The sequence below is a fragment of the Monodon monoceros genome, unplaced genomic scaffold (genome assembly GCF_005190385.1).
Source record: "Monodon monoceros isolate NGI ecotype Baffin Bay Population unplaced genomic scaffold, NGI_Narwhal_1 Super_Scaffold_11, whole genome shotgun sequence".
NCBI lineage: Eukaryota > Metazoa > Chordata > Mammalia > Artiodactyla > Monodontidae > Monodon > Monodon monoceros.
This window is the reverse complement of record NW_021703767.1, coordinates 52666169-52690378: the sequence shown is the minus strand read 5'-3', so window position 1 is coordinate 52690378 and position 24210 is coordinate 52666169. Positions and strand designations below refer to the sequence as shown.

The 24210-nt window shown below is 34.6% G+C and overlaps 1 protein-coding gene across 1 annotated transcript in view; it reads left to right on the top strand.

The window, feature by feature from the left end:
- Nucleotides 1-24210, top strand: part of CBLB (Cbl proto-oncogene B) — a 212009-nt gene that overhangs the window by 111565 nt on the left and 76234 nt on the right. The window contains exons 6-9 of the mRNA XM_029213594.1: nucleotides 4331-4452; nucleotides 7072-7209; nucleotides 12041-12128; nucleotides 14731-14862. Of these exons, the coding sequence (XP_029069427.1) occupies nucleotides 4331-4452; nucleotides 7072-7209; nucleotides 12041-12128; nucleotides 14731-14862 (480 nt within the window). The remainder of the gene's footprint in view (nucleotides 1-4330; nucleotides 4453-7071; nucleotides 7210-12040; nucleotides 12129-14730; nucleotides 14863-24210) is intronic.

Genomic DNA, 24210 nt, shown 5'->3' with positions numbered 1-24210 from the left:
TCAAAAACCAGGCTTGCTTATATTCTGACATTTTTTTTATTATTTTAGTCTTCAGTAAAATTTATTCTGTTTGAAACATGCTTTCAACAAATGTTAGAGTATAATATTGGTTTTCATGTTTCTCATGTTGTAAGAATTTTGCTTCTCTGATTTATGACCCTGCTTGGTACTCACCCGCAAAGATCGGGTAACTGAATTATGTAAGAAAACAAGATTGCATGGGATTAACTTTTAATTTATGAAAGAATCCATTATCAGAGGGCAAATTAACTCTTGCCAACAATACTTATAGAATACATTTTACTTTATTACAACTTTATAATCATAATTCTCCCTAGACGTATAGAATAGGAAATTAGACAAATGACTGCAGGAGGTATGCTTTTGGATATTTTCAGTTTACAGTAGTTTCATTATTATTCCCTTGGTATATGTACGTTGTCAGTTAACGTTTTTCCAATGACTTTAGGATACATTTTAGGAAAAGGTTGTGTTATCTGATACTGATTATTTTATAATGGAACCTCTCCTTTCTTTAAAAGTTTCTGATAATTTTACAAATACTTCATTTATTTAACATGATACCAAGACATTCTGATAGTAGATGCTTTGCTTCTTCCCCTTGAGAAGGAAGAGAACAAAAGTTATTTTCATACATTAAGCCTAGCTGTTTATTCTAGGAAGAGTGTATTTTCTGTGGGGAGCCTAGATGACTTTTTAGTGAGGCTGTTAAATACTAGAACGCCTCAGAGTTATATATCAAAGGTATGAGGGCAGCTTAATGTTGGTTAAGCACTTACCCAAACAGCTGCTTAATATGTGTACATATTTTCTTATAAGCTGTTTCACATTAAAACAGCCCAAGTAATCTCAGCACGCTAAGGCACATATGTCTTATTTATGCTCATGGGGATGGGAGAGGAAAAGAATCTTTTAAGTAGAGCTACTATGAAAAGTATTAGATAACAAAACCAAAACCTTACTAGCGGACCAAAGAATGCCTAGTGTCTTTTAAAACTCATAATTACAGCAGTAGCTAAAGAACTTTTGTTAGCCCCTGTGTGTTTCTCAGATTCTTCACCTCTCCTGATTTCATTATGCTTAGACTGTAATCATATATGTGCTTTAAAATACAATAAAATTGGTTGTGTGCACAGAAAGTACATGTATTAACTTTTACTGATCTTTTATTTTTACATAACTTTAACAGTTGAATAATATTTTCTTGTTATAGTTGTGTATTCTATATGAAAGATGTAAGTTTTGTGGCTACTGTAACTGCATGAACATATATTCTGCTACAGCTGTGATATTGGTGGTTAATTGGTAGTGACTCCTTCTAGCATTAAATCATTGGGAATAGGGTATTTAACAGAGCGGCATCTGAAAGAGGGCAGGTACACCGTCAGGATTGAGGTTTGACATAGAAAACTAGCATAAGGGTTTGCGGAAGGTGTCGGTGGAGGTGAGGAGATGAAGTTGAGACTTGCCTAGGAAATGAAAGAAGCAAGAAGCTGGTGGATTCTGGTTTCCCCTTTTTCCTGTCTTCCCTCATCCTCATATTTTGCCAGAACTTGAACAAGTGCTGGGAGTCACTGGAAAGGTCTTGCATGGTCACTTTCCTCTGTCTACATTAAACCTTATCTCTCTCCCCTCCACGTAGTTCAGAGATGCTGGGATCGGCAAGTGCTCAAGTCCTGGAATGGAAAGACAGGGCTTTTGCTTTCCTCTTCCCTCTCCCTGGGGCTGCTGCTCCCTTCTCCTTCCATTTCCCCACTGTAAGAGAAGACTGGGTTGTTGAGAAATGGGGCAGTAAATGGGATGAGTAGGTGCAGGATAAGGAATGAGTGGTTTGGGGCAATGTACTATTGACTGTGGAATATATAGCATTGTGGAACAGGGAGAAAAAGAAGAATAAGAAACTCATCTATTGTAGTGAGGATTAAGAGAGTATCTGGGCAGACCAGCTGAGGCCCTACTTCCAATGTAGGTTGTAAGTCGGTAAATGGTGAACACAGTGGCCTTTGGGAGAATGGAGGGACTGGTCTTCTTAATTCACTTTATTAATTTCTGTAGTCATTTAAGAATCTCCAAATAACTTGGTGTTGGCGTGTGAGAAAAGATTTCCTATAACCTAAAAACAAACTGTGAAAACAACCATTCTCCCATCACTTTGTTTTGCCTCCTTTAAGCCATTAGTTGGCAAAATACTTTAAACACACACACACACACACACACACACACACAATACAAAACTACCAGGTGTTTCTGACTGTGGGTTGCATTCTCAAGAAAAATAGTACACAGACTCTTTCTATTACATAAATATTGTTGCAGTTAGAATCTGGCCCTCTGGATTATTACTAAGAAATGGTTGCTAAATACTGCAGCATTTGGCTCCAAACTCCAGTTTCATTTTTTTTTTTCGCTTGTATTTGATCTGTGCATTGGCTCTCTATAAAGTTCAGCATTTTGTAAAACAACTCTTTAATTAATTTGTGTGGATTTTAATGGAAGTGACCCAAATATTTTGTATCTTTTTCATCCTTGTCCTTTGTAGATGAGGAAGTAGAACAGAACAAAACAAAACAAAACTCAGTGACTATAATAGTAATTTTTCGGTTTTTCTAAACATATGCTAATACTCTTCCAAGTATTGTTTATGTAATTTTTAGTCATCCCTTAAGAAGAAAATTAAAAACATGTTTTTTGTTTTTGTTTTTTTCAAGTACATAGACAGAACCTCTCATAATAAGTGTCTCCAGAGCTCATTTTTCCCCAGTTAGGTATTTTAGTGTGATGGGGAAATACCTTAAAGATTTTTCTTGTTATTTTGGAAAAGGTTAAACTCTTCATTACTAAATCATTCTTTCCCTTGTTATCCTCCTCTCAAGGGATACAATCCTTAAAGAATTGCGCCTTGTAAATTTGAAACTTGCTTAACAATCACAAGGAACAAGTCTCAAAACAGACAAAAGCAGGAGCCCTCCACCAATAATCATGTCTAGGATGACTATTTCAACAACTATCACTTGGCAACACAAAATACCTTTTTTTTTTCTTTTATGTAGAAGATTTGAGTTAATAATCTGGCACATCAGATAGAGTATGCTGCCAATTCCTTTGGATAAATGTAGCTTCAGCCTTAAAGATATGGCAGAGATGATTCATTCACACCCTCAAGCAAAGTTGTCTATTACTGGCTGCCTTTTTTCTCTTGCCATGGTAACTGGAGGGACAACTAATCCTATTAAAGAGAGAACGATACAAACCCTTCATGTGCGCGTGCGTGTGTGTTTGTGTTTATTTCTGCAAAAGATTTTTACAGAGCTCACCTCTAAACCATAAACTTTTCTGAGTTTGTGATTGTACACGGATAAACCAAATGTGAGTACAGTAGTCTGTTACCGTGGGAGTTGAGGCCTTGCAGACAAGTCACTCAGTAGAGGACCTCTTCAGCTATTCCCCCAGCCTGATCACTATGCTCTGACACTGTGCATTAGTGCCTGGTCTCCCTTTGGGAAGCAAGACAGGTGTGTTCCTTGTTCTCATGTAGCTTATGGCCAATGTGTAGACTTTGCCAAATCACTTACATTCCATGATGGAGTTTTTTGTTCTACAAAGTGAGATGTCTAAATGCAGAGTAGTGAACAAAACAGACACACAGGGACATGAGGCATGAGATGAGAGTTAGTGGTTTTAAATAGGGTGGTCTGAGAAGGCCACATTGAGGAAATGACATTTGGAGAGGAAGCAGTCACATGGATATTTGGAGAAAGAATTCAGGTATAGGGATCAGCAAGTTCGAAGGCGCTGAGGTGAGAGAATATAATTATGTTCAGGCCAGCAGCAACAAGGCCCGCGTGTCTAGAGGAAAGGCAGAAAGTGGGAGAGTCACAGCAGATGGGGACAAAAAGGGAACTGGGGCTCAACCCTGCAAAGGTCTTTCTAGGCCATTTATAAGGACTTTGGCTTTTACTCAAAGTTAGAGAGTTTTGAACAGAAGAGTTGATGTGGTTTATGTTTCAAACTAATCACAACTGCTGTATTGGGAATAGAATTTGTAGAGAAGAGATTATGTGGTTTTCCTTTTTGCTTTCTGTATTTTATTCCTAAGAAATCTGTTTTCTGCATAATCATATTTCTCCAAAAAGAAAATATATAATTGCATGTTTGCTGTTAGGTACTAGAATTTGGCCTAAACCCCGTAAGCTCATATTCACTTTAAAAATATCCAGGAGAATTTTAGTATGTGTATTAAATGATGGGTTGCTGTGTAATTGATAGTTGATATTCTCTAGGTAATCTTTTAATTTATTTATATTTTTAGCCTTGGGGCTCTATTTTACGGAATTGGAATTTCTTAGCTGTAACACATCCGGGTTACATGGCATTTCTCACGTACGATGAAGTAAAAGCACGGCTACAGAAATACAGCACTAAACCCGGAAGGTAAGACTTTTTGGCAGTAATATTATGTGATATATGTAAAGATGAAAAGTCCTCTGTGGTTCATTCCTAAGTAAATCAGTAACACGCATAGGGATGAGGGGAGGGAAATGCTAATAGACCAAAACAGTGCTTCTTAATTCAGTTCTTTAAATTGGTACGTTATGCTTGTTCTGAAATTTAGTGTTCATAAAGTGAAAGAGGATATGGTAGTATGTAATTTGATGAATTTAGAGAGTAAGTCTCAGAGTTTCAAATTGGAGTAGGATATTAGCATATTAACTGTTTTCATGACACATGTTTATGTATAAAATTAGATGTGTATATTTAAATACTTGAATATTGTGCTAATGACAAAATAAATCAGTTTCATGTTCATTATTTTAAGGTATTTTTCAAGACATTCAATTTGGTTCTATGGTAATCACATAATTACATATAAATACATATTAATGCGTGTAAGTACATATAAGTGTACATATACATGCATGATGAACACATGTAAGTACATAGACATATAAGCCCATTGTTAACAATCCAAACCAGTTTCATGTCCTTGAGAACGTCTTCCATAAGACCTCATGCTTAATGTTGAAATTGAGTGAAACTCAGAGCTTGGCTGTGTGATCAGCCCCTCTGGCTTTGATCGAGAGAGCACACCTTATTAATGGCAAATCTGGGCGGGAGAAAGTCTGTCTCTCCCCTGGTGCAGGCATTTTCCCCACATGCGGTCTAGAAATGCACCAGGCACATAGTAGACATTCGTGCTGTGGCAAGCAGTGTGCTGGGTGTGACACTAATGACAGTGGAGATCTGCCTTCCTTCACTCATGTTTTAGTAGGAGATACCATCCCAGTGTTTGTGAGTGCACTGACTTTCACATAGGGGTCATTTCATTTTAGGAATGAATTTGGTGGTTTTTTAAATCTACCTTTTTCCTCTAATATCGTTTTATTTGATTTGTAGTGCAAATGTCATTTGTCCTTTAGCAAAGTCTTTTTGAGTACAGTCAGTTATTGATGATTCCTTTCTTCTCTGCCATAATGAAAAATTTCCACCTTTTTTATTTTTAAGAATTTATATGGTATATTAGAAGGAGGTAATGGGTACAGAAAACAGTGTGGCTCCTGTGGAGTCGTTGGTTTAGACTGAGAGCTGGTTCTCATTGTGACCACAAGAGCAGGCCAGATATTGTGCACATTGACAGTGGCTTAGGTGAGTCATTTTGTTTCATTCAGGGATCTCTCATAACCAGATTTTTCCATAACTTTTCACTGGCATCAAAGTATCTTCTTGCTTCTGGAGTATGATTTGAAAATGTAATATGGTTGGAATCACGGAATCATGCAAATTTAACACAGACATCATTTGGGAAATTATCTTGTCCAATTCTAAATAAACAAAGTAACTGAGTCCCTTTTGTGTTCTCTTGTTCAAGATCATGGAGATAATTAATGGCAGTGTTGGAAGCAAAAGCCAGGTCTCATTGCTATTGGAATAGTTCTCTTAAGATAGTACCCTCTGAAGGGATGTTTTCCTTTCCTTCCCTTCCCTTCTTGCCCTGTAACAATGATTTCTTCGAAGTTTTAGGTAGTTAAAGATGAAATGATTAGACTGTGGTAAACTGTTACAGGTAAGGTGTGATGGGGTGTTTAGGAAAACTCAGTGAACAAATCAAATGATTTTGACAAATATTTGCTGGATATGTGTTTAAGTGGTTCTTTCTCTTGGAAAGTGGTTCATCTCTTTGGCTTCATGGTAAAGAAAATAGTTGGGTTTATTACAAGGACATTTGAGTTCTTCAGGATGTACTTTATTTGGGATCCAACTGACAGTCATAATAAGTCTGTGTGGAATTACTTTGTGTGATTACGATTAAGGATCCTAATAAGGGACAGGTTGATATTTATTTTCCGGCTTTCTAGGAGAATATGTTTTTAGAGTTTCTTGAAAAGTCCTTTCCAAAATTTCCAAAGCCAATATGAAGTTCTTAATATTTAAAAATCATAACTTCTGGGACTTCCCTGGTGGCACAGTGGTTAAGAATCCGCCCACCAATGCGGGGGACACGGGTTCGATCCCTAGTCTGGGAAGATCCCACATGCCGCGGAGCAACTAAGCCCGTGCGCCACAACTACTGAGCCTGCGCTCTAGAGCCCATGAGCCACAACTACTGAGCCCACGTGCCACAACTACTGAAGCCCATGCGCCTAGAGCCCGTGCTCTGCAACAAGAGAAGCCACCACAATGAGAAGCCCGTGCACCACAACAAAGAGTAGCCCCCGCTCGTCGCAGCTAGAGAAAGCCCACGTGCAGCACCAGACCCAAAGCAGCCAAAAATAAATAAAATAACTCAATTAATTTTTTAAAAAATCACAACTTCTTCCTTTCTTTAAAAACCCAGTTTTCTTCAAAGATGAAACCACTTAAATGGAATTATTATCATTGCTTCTTTTACAGATGAATAAATGGAGAAGGAAAATGGTGTAAAAATAAGTTTGAAGATAGAAATTCTAAATGATTCTGTTTGTTCTTTCACTTGAGAAAAATCTAACAGATTGTTTAGTAGTAGTTAGCTTACATTTTGAATGTGATTAAACGTAATTTTCTTATGTTTCACAGCTACATTTTCCGGTTAAGCTGCACTAGGTTGGGACAGTGGGCCATCGGCTATGTGACAGGGGATGGAAATATCTTACAGACCATACCGCACAACAAGCCCTTATTTCAAGCCCTGATCGACGGCAGCAGGGAAGGATTGTAAGTATGAGACATGGGAGTTGGGGGTGCTTATTCTTCACAGATGTGGAAGATAGAGACCACTTTGTGATGGAGGGAATGGATAGTGAGGCTGATGTTCAGGCTGGTTTTTATTTCAAGACTAATTAATGGATGTTCCTTAGTTTTTATTGTTCATCTCTTAAAATAGTCATTTTAAGGTAACCTAATTATGTGATATATTTTTTTCTAGCATGGTCTAAACAATCTTCGGGTCTCAATATTGTCTTACAAATATTAGAAGTATACAGTTGTATAGGTACAGTTGGAGAATGGACTCAGTGGAATGATTATTTGATTGTTCCCTACCTAGCTCTGCTCCTGTGCTCCCAAATTGCACTCCCAGTCAGTGTAGGGCCTCTGAATCCTGTTGGGATCATGAGCAGATTCTGACAGGCTCTGTTTTTGGGCCATTGGTGAAGTTGCAAAGGGTTCCTCTGTTCATGGGGTTGCTGCAGACAGCTCACAAAAGCAACCCCCCAAAGAGCCATCCATCAGCTCTTCTCTCTCAGAAAAATACAACTGGTTATTAAATGGGCCTGGGACTTCATTTCCTTGGGGAGCACTGTGCTGGTGTGTCTCTGAAACGTGTCTTCCTTCTCTCCGCCTTCCTCCCTCTGTTGCTCCCTCTCTTTCGTCCTTTCTGTTCTTTGTTTTTTTTGTGTTATTGTTGTTTTTTTAAATTGAAGTCTAGTTGATGTACAATATTATATAAGTTACAGGTGTACAGTATAGTGATTCACAATTTTTAAACGTTATACTCCATTTATAGTTACTATAAAATATTGGCTATATTACCTGTGCTGTACAATGTATCCTTGTAGCTTATTTTATACCTCTTATACCTCTTACTCCCCTTCCCCTATAGTGCACCTCCCCCCTTCCCTCTCCCCATTGGTAACCACTAGATTGTTCTCTGTATTGGGAGTCTGTTTCTTTTTTGTTATATTCACTAGTTTATTGTATTTCTTAGATTCCACCTATGGTTGCTATCATTGAATTTAAGTGTATAACATAGCAAATCAATTCCAACATCAAACTACAATGAATTTTTGTATCTTTCACAGGAAAAGAACTTATTAACTAAAGGTAGTTTAAAATTAGATGTAAAGCGGTATATATTGGGATAATTCTTTAAAATAATTGACTCCTGTTGCCTCATGTAACCCTTAAATTGCTAGTTCTACTTTTTATGTTCACTGGTAATACCATATTTTCTTTTTCTTCTTCTTATCCTTTTCTCATCCCTTCCCTTCTCTTCATGTCTCCCTTCTTTTACTCACATCAATAATAAATCCATATTCCAGAATTGTATGTTAATAGCTAAGTTCAGTTTATCTTAAGCTGTTTTTTTAAAATTTAGAAATAGATAAATTCTCCTTTGCTTTTTAGGTTAAGATTGCCTTTCTTCTCCGTACATTTTAGTTTAGACAATCTGATGGGTCCCTTCATAGTAAATATGTCTTTCATTCATTTTAGTCATATGCCATTCCCTTCACCCTTTTGTGGTATTTTCAGTGTCACCTCCATCTCACTGACTTTTCTTGTCCTTTGCCTTGCTGAGTAACTTAGAGACATATGTGCTCCTACTTGCTGCGGCATGGACTGTGATAGAAGCCTAACAAGAGAAAGTTCACCAGAAAGAGCAAACAGTTTAAATTTTCCAATAGCAAAAAGTTTTACTTTTCCAAAGTAATTGCAAAAACAAAGAAGAAAACGTGATGAGATCTATGTGAAGAGATAAAAGTTGTGAATTTTCGAGAAATAGTTACATAAGAATTGTATGGCAAACTGGTACCAAATGTCTATTTCTCTTTTTTTAAGTTATCATAAATTTGCTATTCTGTCATTTATACCTTACGTCTGGTGCATCAAAGATTCATATGTGTAGCTTTCTATTCACTATGATAAGAGGACTTTTGTTTTGAAGAAAATGTGCTTCAGAGTTTTAATTTATAAAAAAGAGGTTATGAGTGAGTATATCTGTAAATGGAGTAATTTTGATATAGCTTTTTTTAAAAAATATCTTTATTGGAGTATAATTGCTTTACAATCTTGTGTTAGTTTCTTCTGTATAACAAAGTGAATCAGCTATATGTATACATGTATCCCCATATCTCCTCCCTCTTGTGTCTCCCTCCCACCCTCCCTATCCCACCCCTCTAGGTGGTCACAAAGCACCCACCGAGGTGATCTCTCTATGCTATGTGGCTGCTTCCCACTAGCTAGCTATTTTACATTTGGTAGTGTGTATATGTCAGTGCCACTCTCTTATGTCATCCCAGCTTACGTTCCCCCTCCCCATGTCCTCAAGTCCATCTCTACGTCTGCGTCTTTATTCCTGTCCTGCCCCTAGGTTCTTTAGAACCATTTTTTTTTCTTTAGATTCCATATATATATATATGTTAGCATATGGTGTTTGTTTTTCTCTTTCTGACTTCACTCTGTATGATAGACTCTAGGTCCATCCACCTCACTACAAATAACTGAATTTCATTTCTTTTTATGGCTGGGTAATAATATTCCATTGTATATATGTGTCACATCTTCTTTATCCATTCATCTGTCGATGGACACCTAGGTTGCTTCCATGTCCTGGCTATTGTAAATAGTGCTGCAATGGACATTGTGGTACATGACTCTTTTTGAATTACGGTTTTCTCAGGGTATATGCCCAGTAGTGGGATTGCTGGGTCGTATGGTAGTTCTATTTTTAGTTTTTTAAGGAACCTCCATACTGTTCTCCATAGTGGCTGTATCAATTTACATTCCCACCAACAGTGCAAGAGGGTTCCCTTTTCTCCGTGCCCTCTCCAGCATTTATTGTTTGTAGATTTTTTGATCATGGCCATTCTGACTGGTGTGAGGTGATACCTCATTGTAGTTTTGATTTGCATTTCTCTAACGATTAGTGATATAGCTTGTTTATATTGTTATAATGCTTTACATCTATTTTTCAAAAGTCAATCAAAATTAACAGATTATAATATCATAATCAGTAGTCTAGCCTCCAAACTCCTGTGCAAATTAGCTGTTAATATTTACACACACACACACAACACACACACATCTTCAGAGGGGTTTAGCTAGTTGAATTTGAAATTTAATGATAGATTACATTAAAATCTGATCAGATTAGGTTTTAGATTAGATTAAAATATTAGCATTTTAATTAGATAGGTTTTTTGTTTGTTAGCTTTTTTTCCTTAAGATCAGTAAAAACACAGGATATCATCTGGTCCAACTATCAGGGTCAGCTCTCCTTTCCGTATAGTTATTCTGATATTGTAGGACATAGGTGATAAAGAAGTTTACTTTGATAACTAGCCAAGGTTCCTTATTCCTTCACTGCCATTGGAAAGGGCTCATCAGTAGCACCCCAGTGTACTGGGAACAGTAATCACTGAAATGCTCCTTATACATTAAATAGAACCATTTAACCTTTCCTCTAGCAACCTTATTGTCATTTTGTAATCTTTCATTTCTAAATTCTTCCTAGAATTCTACGTTTTTGAAGTGTGATGAACAAAATATAATATTTAAAACTGGCCATTTTAGGGTATAAAAAAAGAGAGTTACCAACTTTTGCTTATCACTCAATATTTGTAGAATTGTATCCCAACCCTATAATGACATTCTAAATTTGTATCATAGTCAGATGTAGTCAACTCCTTTTCCTAAATCTTAAAAAAAAACAAAACAAAACAAAAAACGACAGTCACTGATATGCTCCTTACCATGTGAGAATTATCTATCCTCTAGGTTCATTTTTTCCTGGTTTACTTGGGTAATTTAAAATACTTACTAACATTCTTATAGACTCTTTATTTAAGGATAAATAGTTTTTGTTACTTCACAGAATAGTTTTAGTATAGTTTTGCCCTTTAAAATATTCACCACTGTAGTATTATGTTCTTAATTTTTCATTCAAAAATCTAGAACAGAAAGATAGTAAACAAAACCAACTGTAACTTAATAAATTGATGAAATCCAGCAGTAATATTACTGCTTTCTTAATCTAAAATATGTGTTTACCAACACAGTAAACTTCATTTTTTAATGAATTTCTGAATGAGTAAAAGCTGGTTTAGTACAGCAAGACAGCACTATAACTTTTAGTTCTTATTTTAATTCTCTCTAATAATGGAACCTTATGTTTATAAACCATTCTGTTTGTACCTTGATTTGAAGTAAGTGAAACATGGAATTGTAACATTTTTAAATTTCTGCAGTAAACGTGTATGTGTGTGTGCACATGTGTATATGTGTCAGGATAAGTGGAAGGTGAAACAGAAAGAAAGAGGATGGGAAACTGGAGAAAGAAAACACCACGGAAGTGTTTGAATAACTTTTGTTGGAAAATTGTGGGCTTTAATTCTATTTTTCCTTCCTGGTGGTACTAAGCATTGTGTAAAATGATACAGTTAATGTTAACTGTGCTTCAGATGAAAGACGTAATAATTGCAAATAGGTGTATATTCAAAGTATTTTGGAATAGAATATGAGTAACCAGGAAAATAAATTTTTAACTTACCTATACATATAGTAAAGGTATTTAATTGAAAATGATTGCTTAATGGCTGAGTCCATATTCATTGTATATTTCCTTTATGAAAAAGATTCCTAGATTTTAAATGTCCTAAAAATAACTTGTAGTATTATGGAAACAGTGATAGAATAAGTTCTTGATGTAAGTTACATAAAAAGGAAACATCCAAATGTCTGTTTGAATATAGAAGAATCTAATTAAATAACTTTAAATGCAATTAAGACTTGTATATTTATGTTAATGAAATTTCTGTTTATAACCTAGCTATCTTTATCCTGATGGGAGGAGTTATAATCCTGATTTAACTGGATTATGTGAACCTACACCCCATGATCATATAAAAGTTACACAGGTAAGGACAATTTCTGGAGACATATTTATAATTAATAAGTATCTCCAAAAAAAAAAATAAGTATGATGACTTTGAAATAAATAAGATTCTTATACTATAGGTAAAATCATGTGCAGGTATTTAATGCAAAAGATATTTAAGGAATTTTAAGAGTGTTTGAAAAGAAATTACATTATTTTCTGCATTTTTTTGATAAAAGGTTCTGCTTTTAATATTCTTGCTTCCAATATAATATTGGCATTTATGTGGGGAGATAGATAAATAAATCCATAGGTACGTAGATGGATATGAGGGGAGAGCTATAGTTTTAGAAAACTCCAAAGAAGACTAGGTTAATTATATGCATTAGTTTTTAGAGTCAAGTGAGTAATTGAAGCCTATTGTAGACAATAATTATATTCTTATAAATCCATTGTTGGCAGCCTCATAGGTTATGAGTGGGAGTATAACTTGGTAAAGCCTTTCTTGAGGGTGATATTCAATAATTATCAAAATCTAAAGATCTTTGACTCTAGATTCCATATGCATATCACTTGCATATACACAAGAAGATCTATACACCAGGATGTTTACTTTAGCATTTTTCATAAAAATGAAATATTACAATATACCAAAATATTCAGTCATAGGTTAAATACCATTGTATACTTATACTGCATATACCATAAAGTCCTTAACAGGAGGAAGGTAGCTCTACTTATTCACATGGGAACTTCTGCATCTTATGTGAAAAAGTTATGTAAAGCTTAATTATGTAACATTTTATTTTGTAAAATTATATTACTTAAGTTCAATTTTGTAAATAAATAAAAAATTACCATATATGAACATATGAATGTGCTTTTAAAGAATAAAAATAGAAAAACACCAATCTGGCAACAGTCTTTAACTGAGAGAGAACTTGAATATTTTATTTTACATGTAGTTAAGTTTAAAAATTTTTATAATTTAGATATTTTGTGCTTTGTATAATAATAAGACTGTAATAAAAAGAAATTATACGTTTTGGGGAAGACAACAGATAATTTTTAATTTTATTTCTGGTTCTCCAGATTTCAGTCTCAGTGGTCTTGATATTATTATGTGAAACATACTTCCTGACATGGGTACTGTGTGTGGGCAGTTTTTAAAATTTAATATATGAAAGCCATTTAAAAAATTATTTAGTGATTCTCTATTTTCTAATATATGTAAAAAGACACGAGATAATTCCTCATTATAAATCCATTGTTTTTTTTAAATTGTTTAAAAATTCATATTCAGGAGTAGTATCATTCTCTTAAATTACTCATAAATATTTGATTAGCTTACATCTTAGGTTGTATTGAATTCTGCAGCTGTGATTTTAGCCTATTTTAATTTTTTTATAATTATAAATTGGCCCTTTGGATTTCATAACCAATATAGATACTTGTCTATTATTTTAGGGATTTCAGTGATATATAATTTATTTTGGATTACTTTAGACTTCTTTTCCATCTTGATCCATTTTCTTGTCTTTTTCCTTAATTTATTTTAAGATTATTTATATAGTCACACATACATATATCATGGTAGACACAATTTATATGTGAATGTGTGGGTATATGTGTGTATGTGTATCTGTGTATGTGTTTATATATATATTTTTTTCTCGAGATTGTAAGATCTTTCATTAGGTTAAGGATTAAATATTGTCATTTATTCATCCTATCCAGGGCCGTGTATGTAGTAGGTACTTACTAGACTAAAACATTGCCTTATTTAAACAAATTTTTATTTCTATATTTCCTTTTCTTTGTATCCCTATTAAATAACACTATTTTTTCATACTTTTTTAATTCTTACCAATATGTTTGTATCTTCTTTGTGACGTAGATCTTTTCATTATTTGACCACTGAAAGTTTTACTGTGCCAAAAGCTTCTAAACTAGTAAATCAAGAGAATAGATGTTGAATAAAACAATTTTTGGTTGCCAAAATGATGTTTCTTGATGGTGTTAGACTGGGAAAAGAGTATGCGAATTAGAGATTTTTTATAGAATTTGAAGGAAATAATTTAAACTTACTGACCCTCATTTTTACTTGTTTTTTTAAAATTCAGTGTATCTTATTATACTTTGGAGATTATATGACATAATAAATGTGGACGACAGTACCTAGCATGCAGAAAGGCCTTGGCAAATGCACTTCCGTTCTGGAATTTCTACAGATAGCTATCTAAGAAATAAAATCAATGATCAGCCATATTGCAATTTGACATTAAAATTAGATGAGTATGTGGCATTTACAAAGAAAATAAAGTTATTTATTATTGCCTTTTAAAACCATAAGTTGTGTCTCTTAAATCACTCTATTGATGCAGGTACCTTCCTAAAGGAACAGTACAAAGTGTTAAATAATCCAAAGTATTCAAAAAGCTTATGCAATTGCTGATAAAATCTGTTTAATTTTGTAGACCAAATTGTGATGACCAATTTAAAACATGTCTTAAATGGCAACATGATCTGACAGGATCAAGTGTGAGGAATTTACTGTAAGTCATTGTATTTAAGAAAATTCAGTATTATCACTTCATACTAAAAATACATTAACATTGCCTTTTCTCTCCCCCAAATTCCAGGAACAATATGAATTATATTGTGAAATGGGTTCCACTTTTCAGCTCTGTAAAATTTGTGCTGAGAACGACAAAGATGTCAAGATTGAGCCTTGTGGGCATTTGATGTGTACCTCTTGCCTTACAGCCTGGCAGGTATAATCAAGATTTAATTAGCAACGTTGATGTCTTCCTTATATTCCCTGTGAATATTTCTCTTTTCAGTTTTCTTCATCTTAATGATTCAGGAAGTAATACTGATAAGTGCTTTGTCTGAATGGTTGTTAGAAAAAAATCTCATGTTTGAATCTTTCATTTATATGATTTGATTTCTTTTTGTTTTTATGTTTGCTTTGCATGTATAACTTAATTTTATGATATTAATCGTAAGTAGTTCTACTTCTGTAACACTGTTGATTTCAGAATGTAACTTATCAGTGTTACCAACTAACCGTATTTATATTATTTATCGTAGGTCAGATTCTATTTATAGTAGGTCAGATTTTCAAGCAATAAACCCTAGTAGATAAATCTTACGTTGATGTTTCAACACCTCTCTTCTCCTGAGAAGGTGTGCCTCCTGTCTCACATATGTCTACAGTTGCTCTGTAAGGCTAAAATAGAATCAGACAGAAAAAGTTTCCCAAATACCTTTAGTTCCCACAGAAACAGGCACTAAATTTTCCAATTTACAGAAGCAGAATTTAAGGTGAGCTGCCTTCCACTCTGTAGGCATTCAATAAATATAAATTGATTTGAGGTTTTAAATTAAGACCTAGGGAATAATTGGTTTCCCCAAGGGCTTATTTTTTAAAAAATATTTCTTTATCTGTAATAAAGTTTGGAGATTTAAAAATAGATCTTTGGACAGATTTCTAGTTTTGAATATTTAGAGGATTCACAGAATATTTTGCTCAAGTCATTTTTAAATTGCTCTGTTTAACACAGTCAGTATTGAAGTCAGTATTGCTGATTGGGTTTAGAAAACAAATAATTAAAATTTCAAGCCTTTTAAAAAATTTTCAGTTGAGTGTATCATCGGCATCCCTACCGTATTCCTGAGCCTTCTCTCCAACCCAGAACCTGTGCATTGCCTGAGGAAGGATGGCTTCAGAGGATCACAAAGGGGCAATGCAGACTCATAGGAGCATTGATGTTTGTTGAGCTCATTACTTGATAATAAAATGTTAATGATTTTCACATTTTTACAGTCTTATAAAGAGGGCCTCTTTTTTCCTTTGGGGACATTTTAAAAATGGATGAAAAAAAAGGGGAAGAACTAGGAAATGAATTACAATTGATTTACATTTTCAAAGTCATTTCTGTACTCCCAGACATCTCTGCTACCTCGGTAAAAATTGCTCAACATCCCTACACTTCTCTCTTTCAATATGCATTTGGTTTCTATTTTACCTGAGGTTTTCCTTGTTATCCTTGCCCTAATTTCCCTTTATCCCTTCATGATGCTTGTGAATTTTGTGTAGTACAGGGAGTTGTACTACACAAGTTGGAGGAAAAAGGATGCTAAGTATGGCATTAGCAAACTCTCAGCATAATCACGTGATTGCTATTTAAGTTACCTTAGCAATAATAGTACCGCATATGTAGCAGTGTCTTTTTATAAATGAGTTTCAATAAATTTAGTTACGCTGATAGAAGACAAAACTGTCGGTTTGCAAGTGGGTTTCAAATGTATCAGTAGAAAGTATTTTAGAGATGTTATTGACTCAGTGCCTGGCTGACTGGGAGGGGACTACTTTAGGATGATTTGTTGTACCTGAAACCCATTAACTATTTCAGGGTAAGTATTAAACTGCTAGGGGCCAAATGTGTATGTCACCCATTTAGATTGACTTATGTCCTCAGTGTGGTAGTATGGTTCTCGCAGATAGGAAGAAACTAAAAGTTTGCTTTTCTCCCTAAAGAAAACCAGAATTTTAGGCTGGTACAAACTCCCAGTACTCTACCTCCATACATGGCCTGTGTATTTCAGCCCCTTCTCTGGGGGCCCCCGGCTTGGAGCATACAAATACATACATATTGCAGGACTTAGCATCTTCAACTTGAAACTTACCTAGCATTTGGAAGTTAAGAGGGTTAAAAGTCGGAAGCTCCCATTTGGTTGGCAGAACCTTTGATTAGTAAAGATTATTGTTTATAGTGTCATACAAAGTAGTTGTTTACCTTGTGGCTCAGGGTGAGTAAAAGAGTAAGGCTGAATGTAAAGCAAGGAGGTTTTACTTATTTTACTTTCTGTATACTTCTTAAATGAAATTTATCTTTTAAAACTTTAGGGCCAGTGCTATATATTTAATTTAGTAGTAAGTCTGTGAACTATTAGCAACAGGTATGTTATGTGCAAAACACACAGGAGTATTTCCCAGTTGTCATGGCTATGTTATTAACCCTTTGCCCTTTACATCACCACAGGTTTTCTATATATTACTCTGTAGTCTCCAAATGGTGCAGTTTCTCTTGCCTGTAGCTAAACAATTCCTTGATTCTCTTCATGACTTTTCATGTTGATCTAATGGCCTTATATTAAGATATGTCCAGTCATATTTGTAAATTAACATTTGCGATTTCTTTCTTTCTCTTTTTTAGTCTGAAGTACAGTACTTCTTAGTTTTACTTTTAGAGATTGAGGAAGTGCATAAATTGCCAAGTGCTAAGAACTGTCTGTGAGTAAAATTTTAGGAGAAGCTGTCTGAGAAAGTAGTACTAAAGTAGTAGCTGACCAAGTTAAGTAGTAAACTGACAAATTCAAAAGTGCTTAGAAGGCTGAAATAATCAAAATAAATCACACTCATGTCACAAGTGAATAATGTTATTATCCTAATGTAATCATAGAATCTGGCATATAAGTTAATGAAAAATATGCAAAGGCATTATTTCAGCATCTTTAAAATTCTTCTCACACAAGACAGTTCATGATCAGTAAATATTTTTCTGATACATCTTGTATATGTCCCTGTAAGCTCTTACCTCCTTGTATTTGTATTATAAGCATTTACAATACATATTTACCTCTTTTGCCTCTAAGATGTGTATTGCTTTACCTGTTTTAGAATTCCTCTTCCCTAGCATGCTACCTCCACGTTGGTAGTTATTCGGTAAATATCTATAGACCGTGTGCTAGATAATGTAAAGGAAAGAGAAGAATAGGGCTAAGAGTATGACAAATAAAAAGACACTGATATTATGGATCAATTGTGAAAAGCCCTTGTAATGTCTCAGTTCTGTCCATTTCTCCTCTGCAAAGTATCAGTGGACTTTTCAAAGACCTTTTATCATGTTTAAGATCCGAGAATGATTCCTAAGAATTTTAAACCTCATTTGTTCCATTTAGTAGCTGCTGGGTGATTCCCTTCAACTTTTCACATTTTGTTTTTCTTTTTTGCCTTTTTTTTTAATTCCTTGCAATATTACTGGCACTAACCTACAGGCAGGAAGACCAAGTTTCTATTTATTGCTTTTTTACACCGAGAAACATGCACAGTGATCCCTGATTCAAGTTTTCTCTACCCTGAAAAAAATTGTTAGGTCAGTGTTTGAGAATTTCTAAGTGATGTTCCATAGTCTCTACATCTCAATGGGATTTTAGTGGTTAGAGAAGCTTCAACTTTTGAACATTTCTGCTTTTGGATAAAGTGAATATTTCTACATTTTCATATAGATTTCACACTGTGCTGCCTCCTGCCAACCAACAGATCTGTTTTGGCAGTTTTCATATTTTTGTATGAACAGCAGTATTTGACAGTCATTTAAATACGTTATTGCAAAATGCCCCTGTTATTTAATAAAAATAAGTCTTATGAAGTTATTTTTTTTTCTTATGAAGTTATTAATCCATTTAAAATACAGTTAACAAACATTAGCTATACTAAAAACCTCACATCGTAGCCCCAATGAGCTGCTCACTGGACTTAACCTAATTGATGGTCAATATGAGGACAAAAAGAAACAAAATTATGGAACATTTCCCTAGTTCTGCACTGTATTGTCAAACATTGTATCTAAGCTTGTAGATGTAATTGGAAATGTTATGTGAGTAGTAAGTCTCTGGATATGAGTACATGTAGTGATATGTGTCTTTTTTTTTACAACTTCTTCCTTATTCAAAATGGTAAAAGGCTAGATTCTGTTTTCTAACTTTAAAGCCAGTGATTGTTTTTATATGCTTGCTTGTTTTTTCTATCATAGAAAGAATTGAGTTTTCAAACGTAATTGTGCACAGGATAATTTGGTTTCCCTTAACTGACTTGGTAGAAGCTGACATAGAATATTTCATCCGTCAGGCTCCAAGATCTCAAATCCATTCGTTTTCATTTATTTAGCAACCATTCTTTAAGCAGCTTCTGTTTCCCAGGTTCTGTACTAAAGACACAGTCCCTACCCTCAAGAAGTTAAAATTAAATCTAAAAGTTTTATCGAGGGGCGTGGTACTAATAATCACTTGAAATGAATATCCTGTTATCTTTCAAATTTAATTATGGATGTGAGACATTTTTGTTACTTTCGACTACTTTGGTTGGGCATGCTGATATGAAAAGGATTTTAAAAGCTGCATGTCTGCCAAGAAGCTCTGATAAATCAGGTCCAATAGGAAATATTAAACCCTGACCATAAAATATTATATGTTCAGCCATTGTGCATTTTTAGCGAGTAGTTCTTCATCAACTTTTCCTTCCATTTGATGCCCTACTTTGGTTTAATTGAAATTCATTGGAGACTTAAACTTTGTAATTAACAGAAACCCTAAGAAATGCACAGTAGAGGTGTCAGTTAGTTGTTATGGGCTGCAAGTGGTAACTCTTTAATTGCTGTCATAATGGCCCATTTAGTCATGCCTCTGAAGAGGTGTCAGATACTTTTTTCTCCTTCTGAAACTGTTATTTAATAAATTGAACTGGCAAGTCTGAGTTTGCACAGAATACTAAGTAAAATGAGTAATCACCTCTCTAGAGGCATTCTTTGAAGTAGTATCACTCTGGGTTCGGCATTTCTTTCTTTTTTTAAAAAAATAAATTTATTTAGTTTTGGCTGCATTGGGTCTTTGTTGCTGCGCGTGGGCTTTCTTTAGTTGCGGCAAGCGGGCGCTACTCTTTGTTGCGGTGCACGGGCTTCTCATTGTGGTGGCTTCTCATTGTGGTAGCTTCTCTTGTTGTGGAGCACGTGCTCTAGGTGCACGGGCTTCAGTGGTTGTGGCACGCGGGCTCAGTAGTTGTGGCGCACGGACTTAGTTCCTCCATGGCATGTGGGATCTTACCGGACCAGGGCTAGAACCCATGTCCCCTGCATTGGCAGGCGGATTCTTAACCAGTGCGCCACCAGGGAAGTCTGGGTTCGGCATTTCTGTTCCATCCTTGGCAATGCAATCCTTGGAGAGTTTTCTTTCACTTCCACACTATTCCATGAATATTAACAAAACATGTTCTTCTTTACTTCCTCCATGTCTTCTTTTCTGTAATAACATATTATGCATCAGTGATATTGCAGGGTGATCACATAAGGTGTAAAGTAAGGAACTGTTTTTGTTCTATCTTTCTTTCCAGGAATCTAGAAAATATCTGCTGAATACAGACTCTAAACTGTGTTCTTCAAATCTTCCTCCCAAAATAAAAATGGATACACATATGCCAATTGGATATGCAGCCTTTGTTTGAATTATTGCCAAGGACTTTCAAATTCAATTAAAAGCAAAGTTAATTTTCCTCTGATTATTCCTCCTGCATATTTTTTCAAAATAATTTAAAGGAAAGATATTGGAGTATTCAAAATACTTAGCAAAAAGTCAGCAGATGAAAATTAATAAGCTCTGATTTTAATATGACATGTGATTAAAGAGATTTATAGGTGTACCATATTTAGAGAGCATGACTGGGGAAGAAATGTGTAACTGTCTAAGAGAGGTGAGAAGCCAGCTCAAAGAATCGCATTCAAGGCACTAAGAAGTAATCTTAATATATCTGTTTTCAAAAGCAACCAGCCTTTAAATTTCTAGCCTCAGTGAAGCTTCATAACCTTAGTACTACAAATAAAAAAATATTTGCCTTTAAGAATGTTACAAATTAGTATTTGTCCTTGATTATATGTTATGTCTTTTTGTATAAATGTGATAAAGTGTTGGAGCTCCTCTTTCACTTTGAGAGTCGTGTAAGGGCTATGGTATGTTTCCTCAGCTATTTTACTTCTTTTCTTTGTTCTTGAGACTATTTTTGTAGTAATTATACCAACTGGAATTTAAGTAGCACTTTGGAAGGCTTTGAATTAATTTATCTCACTTTATCTTTAAGATATCCCTTAAAATGTGCATTCTCTCATTATACCCTACAAAGAAGATGAAATGGCTTACTCAGTGTCACACAGCTGCAATTGGTGGGTATAGGATTCCAATCCAAGCTTCCCGATTCAGAATGTTTGTGCTTCTTTCCTGATTCACTGTTTTCATGGTCCTTCCAAATTAAAACTAGAAGAGTCTAGATTTGTCAATGTCGTCTTCCCTTGCCCACCATAAAAGAACACCAAAACCAAAGATCTCTCTCTCTGTTACTTATTCTAAGATCACTATTAACTATCATCATTCATTCTTTATAGCAAGAAGTTACTAAGTTTTTGTGGGATATATTGTGCTCTGAAAATGCTTAGTATGGACCCAAGCTACTCTCAGTATATGTATGTGTATATGTATCTATCTAGTTATTTATCTATAATTGTTTCATGTTTAGAAAAAGAGATTTATGGTAACTTCAAATCTGTGTGAAGTATAGCAAGGTAATGTACATTAGAAGTTACTGAGATGGGAAACACACATATAGTAAAAATATACTCATGAAATGAGTATATGAGACTCATGAAGTCTTATGTATCCTCTAGGGCCCTCCATTTATATTGTATTTGTGGGAAGGCATGAAATGATTGAACTTAAAGTGTGCCTTCAAATAATCATCTTGGGAGCAAAAGAAATTGTACTATATATGATGTTTATCTTTTAAAAAATGAAAAGAAAGTATTTAAGAGATAATATTGATCTGGACAACATTTAAACAGAAATACTACGGAAGGTGACTGATACATGATGATGAGATGATAGTGACAATATTTATTTGGATTTTTACATAGGGTGTTATTGGGGAATGGGAATTTTGGGGGGAACTTAATTTTTTTTTTCTATTTCTCTGTCAATGTTAATTTGTTCTCAGGTTATCTAAAGTTATATTTAATATCATTAACTTGCAGTATTTATGGTTGCCAAATGAGTCTGAGTAGTTTTATCATGAGCATATTACATAGTTAAGTTTCAGATGGTGTAGAACGCACTGAAAACTTCTGTCTCATTTGGTTTGGGAGGATTTATTTGAGGAAGTGAAGTCTACTGAGTGAATTAGAACAGATGGAGTCCAAGTACTTCCTCTTAATTTTCTCAGAATGTGAATATGTTGGGGACTAGAGAAGGAGTTATGTATTGGTCCTTCTTCATTAACATATGTTCTGTGATCTTGCGTTAAGTGTATGTTGACAGAAACATTATTTTAATTATTGAGGCACAATCCTGAAGAGTTAGGTATCTATCGAAGACATTCTTCATATGTGTTTAATCAACCATCTGACAGAAATGAGGTGGAGTACCAAAACAGCACCAAAATTTGAGATTATGAGTACCAAATTTGACAATATGGTCAAACTTAATTTGCATATGACGATAGTCAGTTTACAGAGAAAGTGGTGGGTGAAGTCATATTAGAGGAGGCATGTTGTGTGATCTGTGTTTGCAAATCAAAATGGAAGTACATTGCAGCTGGATTTTGATCCTAGTAAGTAATGTAAATGCTCAACAAAGATAAAGCTTAACAGAAAATATATTTTGTGACATATACTCATAAAGCAGCTACTCTCACATCAGTAATTTGTATAGCATTAAACTTTAAGGTAGGAGAGATGGCGAAAAACCTAAATTCAGTTTTAGATGAACTGTTCCCATTCTTTTTCTTGTACCATCAAGATGCTATTATTGCCTTTCACCTCCTTCCCTTTCCAAACACAATCTTTTCAGTTACCCTTTATCAGGAAATAGATCACATAAACCAGAAGTCATCCTTAACCAAACAACATGCAAACTGACCCTGGAGGTTCTAAGGAAGTCTTTGAAGGGGAATACAGTTGATTATGCATTCTAGCCACTGTACTCAAAAATAATATGACTTTAATTATTTAGATTGAATAGATTAATTGTAGTTATGATAACTGTATTATACTTAGGTCTTAAAAGATTTTCTGGTTTTTAGGTACACATACTAAAACGTTTACAGATGAATTTATGTAATGTGTAGGATGTACTTCAAAATTATCCAGGGGCGGAGGGAACAAGTAAACATATAGCTGAAACAAGATTGGGTGTGAATTGGCGGGGGGAGTGTGATGAATTGGGAGATTGGGATTGACGTATATACACTAATATGTATAAAATGGATAACTAATAACCTGCTGTATAAAAAAATAAATAAAATTCCAAAAAAAATTGGGTGTGAATTGATAATTGTTGAAGTTGGGAGATAGGTACATGCAGATTCATTACACTTTTTTCTCTGCTTTTGTTTATGTTTGAAAATTTATGTAATAATTTTTAAAAAATGTATAAATGCATGAAGAGTCTACTTAGGGCCCAGAGTACAGCTTTCCATCCTTCATGCATTAAAGACACAGGGAACATCAGCTCTTTTATATTTTAATTTTTTACTTAGTGGCATTCAACTTACTAAAACTAAAGAAAAAAACTGTACACCCATTTCTCCCGCCACCCACTCTCCCACCTCTGGCAACCACCAATCTGTTCTCTGTATCTGAACTTATTTTTGTTTTGAGTTAATTAATTTTTAGATTGCACATGTAAGAGAGATCATATGGTATCTATCTGTCTTTCTCTGCCTTATTTCACTTACATAATGCCCTTGAGGTCCATCCATGTTGTGGCAAATGGCAAGATTTCATTCTTTTTTATGGCTGAATAATATTCCATTGTATATATGTACCACAATTTTTTATCCATTTATCCACTGATGGACACTTAGGTTGTTTCCATATCTTGGCTACTGGAAATAATGCTGCAGTGAACATGGGGTGTGCATATATCTTTTCTAATTAGTGTTTTCATTTTCTTCAGGTAAATATCCAGAAGTGGAATTGCTGGACTGTATGGTAGTTCTTTTTAATTTTTTGAGGAACCTCCATACTGTTTTCCATACTGCCTGCACCAATTTACATACCCACCAACAGTACACAAGGGTCTTCTTTGTCCACATCCTCACCAACACTTGTTATTTCTAGTCTTTTTGATAATAGGCATTCTAATAGGTATGAGGTGATATTTCACTTTGGTTTTGATTTGCATTTCCCTGATAATTAGTGATGTTGAACATCTTTTTATGTAACTGTTTGCCATATATATATCTTTGGAAAAATGTCTATTTAGATCTGTCCATTTTTTAATCAGATTGTTATTTTGGT